Source organism: Nelumbo lutea, chromosome 2 (genome assembly GCF_056320005.1).
Source record: "Nelumbo lutea isolate HS-2025 chromosome 2, American lotus-T2T, whole genome shotgun sequence".
NCBI classification, from domain to species: Eukaryota; Viridiplantae; Streptophyta; class Magnoliopsida; order Proteales; family Nelumbonaceae; genus Nelumbo; species Nelumbo lutea.
In genome coordinates, this window is record NC_142685.1 from 35,330,340 (window position 1) to 35,342,555 (window position 12,216).

At 35.3% G+C, this 12,216-nt stretch overlaps 1 protein-coding gene across 2 annotated transcripts in view; it reads left to right on the forward strand.

Annotated features, from left to right (window-relative positions):
• Positions 1-12,006, forward strand: part of LOC148869826 (HAD-superfamily hydrolase, subfamily IG, 5'-nucleotidase) — a 48,557-nt gene extending 36,551 nt beyond the window's left edge. The window contains exons 9-13 of one of the 2 annotated variants that reach the window (XM_088969463.1): positions 1,043-1,166; positions 1,580-1,669; positions 5,002-5,046; positions 9,999-10,319; positions 11,598-12,006. In XM_088969463.1, coding sequence (XP_088825589.1) covers positions 1,043-1,166; positions 1,580-1,669; positions 5,002-5,046; positions 9,999-10,319; positions 11,598-11,630 — 613 coding nt within the window. In that variant the 3' untranslated portion in view covers positions 11,631-12,006. Of the gene's footprint in view, positions 1-1,042; positions 1,167-1,579; positions 1,670-5,001; positions 5,047-9,998; positions 10,320-10,514; positions 10,656-11,597 lie in introns of those variants that run through there. The other variant, XM_088969464.1, reaches the window with a different exon arrangement.
• Positions 12,007-12,216: the final 210 nt, after the last annotated feature.

Below are 12,216 nucleotides of genomic sequence, written 5' to 3' on the forward strand. Positions count from 1 at the left end.
TGTTGCTCCCCCTTAGTTGTAACCATCACACTCCGCCATTTGTTGCTTTGATACCATCTCAAAGAACCATTCAACCTAAAATCTTAAGCTGTTAGGCGAGGTCCTTGAATGGGTTGATATTCTCTAACATGCCCCCTCACACGAAAGCCCATTGGGCTTGAAGCGTGAACAAGCACAGGCCCACCCATACCTTGTGCTGAAAACTTAATTATAATGGGGGCGACGAGGGTCAAACACTAGACCACTTGGTCAAAGTATGTGCCTTTGATACCATGTTTTCTTTCTTGGAAAGAGAGAGAAGAGAGAGAGGAGAGGAGAGAAGAGAAGAGGAAGAGATCTGTTTAAGAGTCAAAAGTTCTAGCTGGCGGTGTCAGCTTCTTATTTATAATAGCAATAAGTGATTAAAAGAAAAGAAAATTACAAACATACATACCCCTGGCGGCACACCCTAATAATAAACTAATTAAAACTAGAAAAGAACATGCTGACAGCACCCTAACAACAGAAACAAGAAACAACTCTAACAACAATACTTAAGTATTTAAAGAAAAATTTCATGTTAAATTTGTCTTTGTTAACCATTTTTTCCTGAATTTGTTTGCACTAAGAAATGTAGTAGCTCTATAATTATTACTATCAACATGGTTCTATGTATTGTAATGTATTGGTGCATATTGTATGATACATATCAGTTTTCAGGTCACCTATATGTTGAATATTTTGAGTTGGGTTACTAAGTTAAAATCATAGTAATCATGTGCAGGTATGTAAATTGTCATTACCAAAAAAGATTGAATATCAAGCATATTGATACTTTGAACCTAGACTATCAAGTTTTATGTCATATAATATTGAAAAAACTTTTTGACTACTAGAGTCCAGACAGTGAACTAATATTCTAAAAAAAGAGAAAAAAAGTTTCCCTACCATTTTCTCTTTCATAATTAGAAACTTATTGTTATAAAGAAGAAAGAAAATTGTATGTATACTAATACTCAATGAAGAATCTACTAACCTTTCCTTCATTTCCTTATTCTTGTAGCTGCTATGACATTGAGAAAGATACCTTAGCTTTCTCCAGGGTGGATGCATTTCTTCCAAATCAAGTCTATTACCATGGATGTCTTAAATCTTTCCTCCAAATTACTCGGTGGAAAGGTCCTGAGGTATGTAGTCTTCTTTATCATGATGCAAAGTTTTTTTTTTCTTTTCTTTTTTCATGCATGTTAAATAAGATGAAGAAAAAGAATAGGAAATTGAAAACATAAATATAAGGTTTTATTTGCTTCAGCATGCCTTCTAGTAACCAAGAAAATAATATTTAAGATGAAGTGATTTCATTACTTCGAATTTACAAATCCACATTAAATCTGTATAAACACTACAATGAAGTAGTGGAAAAAGGTTTACAAATAGTAAGTTTTTTTCTTTTGCAATCTTACTGCATAAGTATTAAGAGGAAGATAGAATTGAATTAAACTTATATTTTGTGTCACTTTCTTTTTGACAGAAATTTGTTTTTGTTTTTGTGTTGCTACTTACAATGTGTCTTGCACTTATTATCTCAAAAATTATTTAGGTGATATATTTTGGGGATCATCTATTTAGCGATCTAAGAGGACCTTCAAAGGCTGGTTGGCGTACTGCTGCTATTATTCATGAACTAGAAGTATGCATACTATCTCACTTAGCTGGATTTGGTTGTGTTGTTTGCTTGTTGAATGCTTACTGTTCATTTATACTCATGGATAGATCTTGTTTTCTTTTCTTTTCTCTCGTACACTATGACATATAGTTAGACCATTAGCAGACTCTAATATCAACATATGAATTGGTTACACAAAAGGTTGGAACCATGGCTTGGATGTTTTCTTGGTTGTTTGTCCACCACCTCAAAAGTTTCTTTTGTAATCTATAATATATATAAAAGTGGGAGTGCAATGCGGAAGTTTTTTTGGACTAAAATTACTCCTATTTCATTGTTTGTGAAAGGGTATAAAAGTCATTTTGTTGTAGCTTTAATGCCAACTTTAATGGCTGCTAAAATGCCCATATTTTGTCTAATTAGTGCATCTCTAATTGTAAGGGTTGAAAATGTAAGTTCAATTATTACATTTCACCTCATTTAATCCCCTCTCATTAAGTCTTATAACTTAAAAGTATTAACTCCCATTTTCTCTTATTAAATTCTATATTAAGTTATTTTTCACTAATAAATGATACTAATTAGATTTGTGCCAATATTTTTAACAATATAAACTTGTATATTTTAAAACTAACTCAATAACAAAACCATTCTTTATCAAAGTGGTGGCTAAGAAATTCAACCATCCGAATCAAATTGATCAACCTATATAGTCATAGTTAGTTAATAGAAATTTTAAAATAGAAATAAATATAAAAAAATGCAAAATGTAGAAAAAATTAGACACATTTATGATATTTTTATTAATGAAATTAAAAAATAAGTGTGACAAACAAGAATTAACTTTATTGATAATGAAAATTAAATACATAATTTATAATTGAGCAAAAATGAAATTATTTTACTGTTTGGCAAAGATCAATAATTCAACTTTTGGGTCAAATTTCTTAGTGTTTAATGTCAAATAAATAAATAAATAGAAATTAATAAAACATTAAAATACAAAATGAAAAAATAGATAATTTTTCAAAAGAACATTCAGGCACATGCATAATATCATATAATTATCATATTAAACAAGAAGTAAGTATGGCATATTAGAATTATTTTTACACATAGAAGTACAAAAAGAATTACAAAAAAATTGAACACATCTATAGTTCTATATTTATACTACTATTAAAAATATGAATAAGATTATGGAACATTCTTTTAACTAAAATACTCGATTTTGAATTTAGTCCATACTTAATTGTAAGGTTTAAATTGTAAATTAAACTACTACTTAGGGTGTCAATTGGACTGGATTTTTGTCCAATGCGATCTAGTCCAACGTGATCCCATTACAAATGGACGAGGTCCAATCCATTCCAATAAGTATTTTGGACCAGTCCAATTCAGTGTTTGGACCTGAACCATCCATTCTCTTCAAATTCATTGTAATTTAGATTGGTTTTAACCCAGTTGACACCTATATTCTTATATTAGTGGACCGGATATTGGCTTAATCCAACCCAATAGAATATAAATTTATTATGAACGGACAAGGTCCAATCCAATCTAATAAATATTTTGGACCGGATTGGTCCAGTCCAATGTCTTGTTGGTCCATCCAATCCATTCAAATTGATTTTGGATTGGATCGGTCCAATCCAAAACTGGTCCATTGACACCCATACTACTACTTTTTCACTATTCGGGTGATGCCTTAGCTAGCCAAAGCCACCACGTGATCTAACTCTGTGGCCAGTGATTTTGGACCATGCCGACACACGTCACCACAACCACATCATGGAGAGGCATCACGAGGAAGCCACATCCCACGGAGACAAGGAGATGTGGCCCACCGGGGAGAGCGAGACCTCTTGAGAACCTCAGTGGTCATCATCCGACATAAAGGCATCTCCCCCGCAAGGTAAGCTCTTTGGGGTCTAGCACACATTACTCTCCTCGGCTTGGACTAGCTCTCTACCTGCTCGGCCTAATCGATCTCTCTATCTCTCTTCATTACTGACTTGAGCGTTGAAGTGCCTACTTGGGGTAAATTCCTTGGGCCTCTGATTCTCTTTCTGCTTGCAGACTATGGTGCACAGCCTTGTCCTTCCACCTCAATCTCGTCTAGTTGGCAGGACTATTTGTTGCGTATTTGGCTCGGCACACCTAGGATTGAAGAACATCATTCATCTCATTCAATTCTTTCTATTTAAATCTTACATTTCTTTGATAAATGAACAAAAAAAGATACACCAAAAAGATAAAACATTACAAAAAGAAGAATCTAGCTAAGTAGGTAGGCCTATCAATGATACTTGAAGCTTCACAACTATGATTTGTATGAGGTGTTTGATATAATCAGATTTGGATTTTGCAATGTGCATCCTATTAATAATAAAAATCAAAAGATATAAAAACAAAAAATAAAAATACATATTAATATACATTTTTTGATACATTATTACTATCATTATCATCATCTAGAATTGTCATGTACAAAGCATGCGCATACTTACTAGTCTGAATAAATGTTTGGATGAAGGTCTAGCTAAACTACAAGTAAGATGTGTAAAAGCTAACACGGAAAAGTTTGTTATTTAAATGAGGAAAATAAAAAGCAATGGAGAAGAAGGAAGAAACATTGAAATGAAAGAATTTCCTAAGAAAAAATTTAAGGTGGTAGGAGAATTAGTGGATATTATAAAGATAAAGGTTGCAAACTGGGTAAAAACATTGTAAACATTCAAAGAAGTCCATGTAGATGGGATCTTGAGAGCTTGGGGAGCATTACCTATATCTTCAAAGGATGACAAAGGCTGTGATGGAATGGAAACCACCGACAAGTCCAAGAGTGAAGTTGAACTTTGATGGCAACTCTCTGGGAAATCTAGGACCAATAAGTATTGTAGGTGTAATTAGAGATTCAATGGGTACTATCAAAGCTCTGTTTTCAGGCTTCATTGGAATTAATGGTCTTGGAATGTTGAGATATAAGAGTGCACCAAAGGTTTCACATTTCTGGGTCTGTGATCTTTCAAGTGCATTTCTTTGGGGAATAAAGTATCGTTAAGGAGTTGCTTTTGTTTTGGCTTGGGGCCACAAAACCTGCACATATGATTGTATTTATATTTTTGTTTAATAATTATACTTATCTTCTGATAATGCATGTTCTTAGATGTATAGTTATGATAATACATGTCCATTATTTATCATATGGAGATTATGTAATTTCACCTTTCAATCACAATTATTGAATCTTCATTGTTCACTGTTTTGAGGTTCAACACTTTTTTTATGGTTGATACCTAAACATACTCCATCAGAAGTTCTTATGTGGTTTTTTTTCCTTCTAATCACTGCAGAATGAAATACGCATACAAAATGGAGAGAACTACCGCTTCCACCAGGTATGTTTCTGGTGATACTATTAACCTCTCCTGCCATGGGTTGGTTGCAAATTTTCATTATCATCATCATCATCACCATCATCTATGAGAAGTTCTTCAATGCTAGTGTGCTTCTTGTCTATGTAGTTTTATGGTAATAAATAAAAAAGAAAAGCTTATTGATAAAAGGAAGAGTACAACGATCAGGGTGATGAGGAATCACCACAACTTAGACTCTAAACAGCTTAAAAAGAGAATACAACAAAGAGGAGAGAGAAGTACAAGATTAAATTGCTTGGGATCCTTTCAATGTAGACCAAACAAGCAAAAATGACTCCAGGAAAACTTTTGAATCACCACAATAATTCTGAAGCAACCCAAAGACATCCGAGCTTTGAAATAGAAAAACCAAAGTGCAGATGAAGCACAATCTCCTACACTGTTATGCACCAGAAAACACCTTCCTGACAGATGGCTATCACTTGAGAACCTCAAAAAAAAAAAAAAAAAGAAAAAAAGAAAAAAACATTAGCTTGCTATCAAAGCAACACAAACCTCAGGAGAAAAAACTGAGAAATGCCCACCCCAGACAAATCAAGGCCTTTCAGCACTCATCGAGTATTGTAGCTTTAGCTCCCGGTATGCTCTTCTGGTGTATTCTTCCCCTCCTAAAACCAATAAACCCAGTTTTTTACCCACTTTGAGACCAGTTTCCACCACCTTTTGCCTGATTTCTCTAACTTTATCCAATTCCACTTCTTCCTCTCCTCTTCACCTTCATCAACTTCTTCTAAAACACCCCTTCTTTTGCCAACACCTCTTTAGTGACCTCTGATGATTTACCACCCTTGTTACCACCTATTGGAAAACAGTTCTAAATATTCTCAGCAATACCATCATTGATCAAACAAGACTTTTCTTTCAATTTTTTCCTTGTATGCACTCTATTAAATTTGCTACTTGGGCCTACTCCTATGAGTCCATCTTTCAACCTGGAAAATACCTTGGTACTGTGAACTTAAGGCATATCAAAAGAGAACCAAAGCTGCTCCTATGCTCATTTGGCATCATTATGAAGATGTGGGGCCCACATGGGAGCTGGGTTAGAAGTGCTTCAACTTGGGAAGACCCTAGAGTCTTCAATCCACCTTAAGATGCTCTTTGTTTGGTTAAGCTTGCTGCTGGATAAGATTTGTTTGGTTTTCTTAAATTTCTGGACAGCAAGGGTATTTTTGTAATTTTGCATGTTTAGTGGGTTATATTTGGGAACAGGTCTTAGCCTAATAATTTCCCCTTGTTTGGCTTTATGTTTGTAATTGTTTGGGGCAGGTTTAGTCTAATGTAGCTTCTAATGTTTAGTGGCTTGTTGGGTAATTGTTTGGGGCAGGTTCAATCCACCTCTCTACACCAGGCATGCACCAGTATTTCGTAGACAATGATCCAAATGAACTTAATTTTCTCTACTTCCAATCCATACCTAGGTCACCAGCGACTAAAAAATATTCAGGATTCCTCTTTTTTCCAAAGCATTCTCTTGCTAGGGCTTCCTCCAACTCTTTTTCCAATCTTAAACTGAACAAGAATGAGACATCCCCATCCTTTGAGCACAGGAGAAACTTTGGTTTTTCTGTTCTTGGATTGCCCATTTCTCTACTGCTCTAATATCAGGGTCTGAGTGAACAAATCTACCAACTAGACATCTATTTAATAACTCCAACCTTTCTTCAACCTTACCTCCATCCCTACCCAACATACCTCCTGTTGTAATTGCCCGTGGTTCTAATCACGATGCTTCTGCTGACCCTAAGACACTCTGCACCATTGTCGTTCCTTTGCCTTTGTTCACCATTGTTCACTTCATCATGTTATCAACTTCTTGTCATGTTCTAGAGCTCTACATCATCTTAGTGCCATTGGCAGCTGTAAGTGGACTGCTGTCGTTCCTTTGCGTATGTAGTTTTACCAATATATGTTTTCTTCTAATAAAATAAAAGTGTGAATAAAGAAAAAGGAGGGAAACAAGTATAATGCAAGGTTTATGGACCAAAGCAAAAATCAGGTATCTAAAAGATGAATGCACAAATAACGATACTCCCCCTATTTTTTTAATTTCTTTGGTTTTCAACTTCATTTTTAAAATATATATATATATATATATTATTTAAAAAAACGGGTCCGCGAAACACCTGTAAACAGGTGTATGGATCCCGGAGATACAATACAATACACCCGATACAGGGCGTATCGTATTGAAATTTTGATCCTTGATTGAACCCTCAAAGATTTCAAAATCTGAACCAATAAGCTAGGGAAGAACTTAAAATTTTGTCTAATCAACACATTTTCTTCCACCTTTTCTTCTTTTCTTATAACAAAAGTAGGGGTTTGGCTCCTATATTTTTTGAATTTTCTTTCCTTTGTTCTTTTTCTTCTCATAAATATTGATTTTCTAGACTTAAAAATATAACTTATACTTCTCTTGTGAAAATTATTTATAATTATTAAGGAAAGATGGTTATGGAACCTAGGGAACTGCCCTAGGATATATGGTTTTACTTAAAAAAATCCATCGCCCATGCCTAGCCTCACCTTGGTGCCTTGAAAACTATGCCCCCTACGTGCCATGAGCCTTCCCATAAACCCCTAACAGTTGATAACTCCTCCCAGAATAAGGCTCTATCTCTAGAGAGAAAGAGAAACTTTATAAAAAGAGTGTGAAGAACAAGCAGAGATACTTGGAGCTTCAATTTACTAAATTACAACTTTTATTCATGAAATCAACTCTAAAATTTATTTATAGTGACTATATTTATTGACTCGAATTAAGTCAATGGGTTTTCCTTCGCATACTCCAAACTACACAAGAGCTAAGGTAAACCCATAAGAACTCTCTATGGGCTCTAGCTTCTAAAACAACTATAAATACCTACTACTAGCCTTATTTGTTATCTGTCATAATGTAAGAGGAGAGGAGAGGAGAAGAGATGAAGAGAGCAAATTCTGAACAAAAGGTGTGTTGGTGGTGTCCACACTAATGTTTTATTAAGAGTTTTATAACTTTATTAACTGCACAGTAAAAATGCGTAACTCAAGCGCATGCCTGAACTGAAGTCTAAGGAAACACCAGGTGCAGTTCTTAACATGTGCCTTGCCTATGTCGTAGGTGCACCTTTTAAATCACCAGTTTTATTGACTGTACAATGAAAAGACATAAGTTCCCTTTTGCTACCCTACATGGGAAAAGTACATCATTACTACTCTCCTTGAGTTGGGTGGTAGATATTAATCATACCCATCTTTTTACATAGCTTATCATGGTGCAAGCTAGAAATACTCTTGGTAAACATATCAGCTAACTTCTCCTTAGAGCTTATTAAAGGAAGATTTCACCCCTTTCAACCTTCTCATGAAGGAAATGCTTATCGATCTCTATATGTTTAATCTTGTCATGATGGACAGGGCTTTGGGTGATGCTAATGGATGCCTTGTTGTTGTAGTAAAGAAGCATCAAACCAAATATTGAGCATCCAACTTAATCAACAAAGCACTTAGCCTTAGTACTTCAACTACTCTATGTGCTATGCATGACGTTTTGCTTCAACACTAGATTTTGCCACCACATTCTACTTGTTACTCCTCCAAGTTACTAAATTTCCATCTACAAAGGTATAATGACATATAGAGACCTCAAGCATTAACTAAGCCTACCTAATCAGCATTGGTATATCTAAGTTGTTTTTCCAAATATCTAAGTAACCAGTCAACCATTGCAATAGGAGATGTTATAGGATAATTCAAAAATTGATTAAACACCCACACAACACATGCACTATCTGAGTTGGAGCGAGTCATATCTTGTATCAACCTCTAGAAACCATCTCACATTTGGTAACACCTCTCCACTGTTTTCTCGAAGGTCATGGTTAAGATCCATGAGTGAATCTGTAGGTCTGGACCCCAACTTTACAAAATGAAGATGTCTTTCTGTGACTTAAGAACTTCAATTCAAAGGAAATATTTTAATGAACCCAAATCCTTCACTTAAAGTTGAGTAGCCAAAAAATTTCAGTTGTTTAATTTTGGAATGCAAGTTCCCTGTAATGACAATACCATCCACATATATGATTAAAACCATAATGTGATATTTTCCTTCTTAACGAACAATGTATGATCTGCTTAAAATTGCTTGTACCCCATTTTTGAACACATCAAACCATGCCCTAGGAGACTGTTTCAGCCCATAAAGCAATTTCTTTAGGCTTCACACCTTTTCTTCATTGTTTCCATTTGTTATATTGGTCAGTTATTACCAAGGGTGAACATTTCTAGCTTGGTGTAAAAGTCCGGCCCAGTCCAGCACATAAATTTCCAGGCTTGGCCCTAGGTTTTGTTTCTTTTTTTTGGTAATAAATAAAAAGTAATTTTATAAGAAAAAGAAGAAGGTAAAATAGAGGTGATAAGATGCCCCACTAAGAAAGACAACACCCAACTCCCAAGCCCAAACAAAAGAAATAACAACTTTTAACTTTTAACCCTCAAAAGTTAACCCCCAGCTTGCTTCTGAAGCATACGATCCTCAATAAACAAAAACAAAAATGCCCAACCAGCAGAACTCTCTCTAAACAAGAAACTCAAAACTATCACCAATCTGAGGTAGAATTTTCAGCATTCAACGGGAACTGTAGCTCTAAATTCTGAAACGCTCTTCTGGTCCTAGATTATGTGCCCAAGCCCAGCTCATGATCACCCTAGTTATTACTACCAAGAAAATCACATTGAAATCTTCCTGCCTGGTAATTCATTTTCTTTGGATTATGTCAGGGCCTTGGTGAAATTTGGGTTCCAATGTTAAGGGCCTCTTCCATTCTGTAATAATTTTCTTTGAATTTTTATATTAATATTTATTGTTTCACAACTTTGGGATCTCTGAATTCTTTCTTTCTTTCTTTCTTTTCTTTTGTTTCTGAGTCCAGGCAAAATTCCACATAATACAAGAACTGCTTGGAAAATTTCATGCAACTGTATCTAACAGTCAAAGAGGAGAAGCTTATGACTCACTTCTGAACGAGCTGAATATGGAGAGGAAGATGGCACGGTCCGTGATGAAGAACATGTTTAATAGCTCATTCGGTGCTACTTTCCTCACTGACACGGGTCAGGAATCAGCTTTTGCATACCACATTCATCAATATGCAGATGTGTATACCAGTAAGCCAGAGAATTTCTTGTTGTATCCACATGAAGCATGGCTTCATGTACCCTTTGATATCAAGATCATACCGCATCATGTAAAGGTAAAGTTTTTTTTGATCCATGTAAAGGTAAATTCATCATTCAAATTGTTAATCATTTAGAGATGAATGTACAAAAATTAGTCTCTACTGATGAAAGGAGGGTAATCTCTTATGGTTCTTTTAATCAGTTGAGACTAATTATAGTACATTACCTCTAGGTCTCTTACTTGCCATAAGAAAAAGTTTAAATAACAGGTGCAGTTCTCAAGAAAGATTGTTCAAGGGACTAATGGTCCCTTTCTTCCTCGTCCTTCTACTGGAGTGAGAGAAATGCCTGGGACAACTTTTCTAGATCATCAGACTGAGGATATATCTGGTTGACTTGAGGGGTTGAACTGCTCTGGAATCTGGTCTAGTTCTAGTTGAGATGTCAGCTTCGGGGTGGGAATACCCTCCCCCCTCCAATAGAATGACTTCTTGATATTCCTGATTTAGAATCTTGGATGTATCATCGAAATCACCATTTGTTGTCATACCTTGTACTAATCATCCAGCAACAATCACAACTCACCAATGGCAATGCTGCTGCCTACAACAATGGCTGGTATAAAACAAAATCAGTAATGAGAGCTGCTGAATCCCCCTAGATATACTTACTGGACTCCATGAAACAGTGTTCTAAAGGTCATCTGCTTCATTGCCAATTCCTTACTGGATTCCATCTGGATTCAGTGCATCCTGGAATCAGTTTTACCCAAGCAGATCTGAACTGGTGCACCACATAAGCTCCAGGAAAAACAGACTGAGACCTTTATTTTTTCATAGAGACATGAATCTCACACGAGAGATCTTGTTCATGAGACAAATATTAAAAAGAAAGAATTCTGGTGTGGCTGATCCGAGGAGAAAAGATACCTGATCTAAAAGAATGGCAAAATAGTAGAATAAAAGAAAAGGGTTGATCAACGTGGTTTATGATTTATTAGTGGTATGATAAATCATAAAGCATGCACTGTCTTTATATTAAAAGATAATGACAGGTGAAATGACATCTATGCCCCTGCATCATACATTTTATGGTTTTCAAAAGTATGCCATTTGTTTGAATATACATGAGTTCACGCATTAGTCATGTTCAAGTTCATACCTGCATGAAAAGCTCTTTTTTCCTGTGTACATTCAATTTTGTGTGTTTCTACATGCATGCCTGCATGATTAAAGAAATTAATGAAAATTGGATTGGTCTGATCTGATTAATCAGTTTCAGTTCTGGCATTTCCATAGAGCCTGCGCCATGTACTAGAGATCATCCAAACATTATTTTAAACCTTTGTGCAGGTTCCATCCAGCTCGTTCAAGACTAATCAATGACGATGGAGATTACTTATCGTCTTGATGCCTCGTATGTTCTCAACAAATCTTATGATTACTATTTTGGGGCCGGTTCTTGGTGCCATTAATTTGGGAAGGGGTAATTTACAGGCTCTGGGGGTACAGGGTTTGATATGGGTGGAAAAAGGTATCACATTCTATAAGTTTGGTAATGAGGGCTTCTGTAATTTGTTATCCTAACCAAGTAGGATTTAGTCAGCCAGTTCATTCTTTAGTTAGACTTTAGCTAGTTATGTTTCCTCCTCATTTCTTCGTTTGTAGATGTGTATACATTGTGGTTGATTAGATATTTATCATCTGCCCAGTAACTTCAGGCCAAGGTTCAAAATATCGAAAGGTTTCAGTTGTGTATCAACCAATATGCATCGGGTTGTCTGGGTGATCCATGCGTTAAATAAGAGTATTTACAAGATTTCAATTATTTGAAACAGTATCCCGTCAAATTAGCAAATGAAAAATTAAAAAGAAGAGAGTTTCACTCAATATACTCAATACCCAAAATATGTGTATCGAGAGTATTTCATGGTATTCTAAAATCTGAGAGGTCAAAGCTTATTTTTTCTAT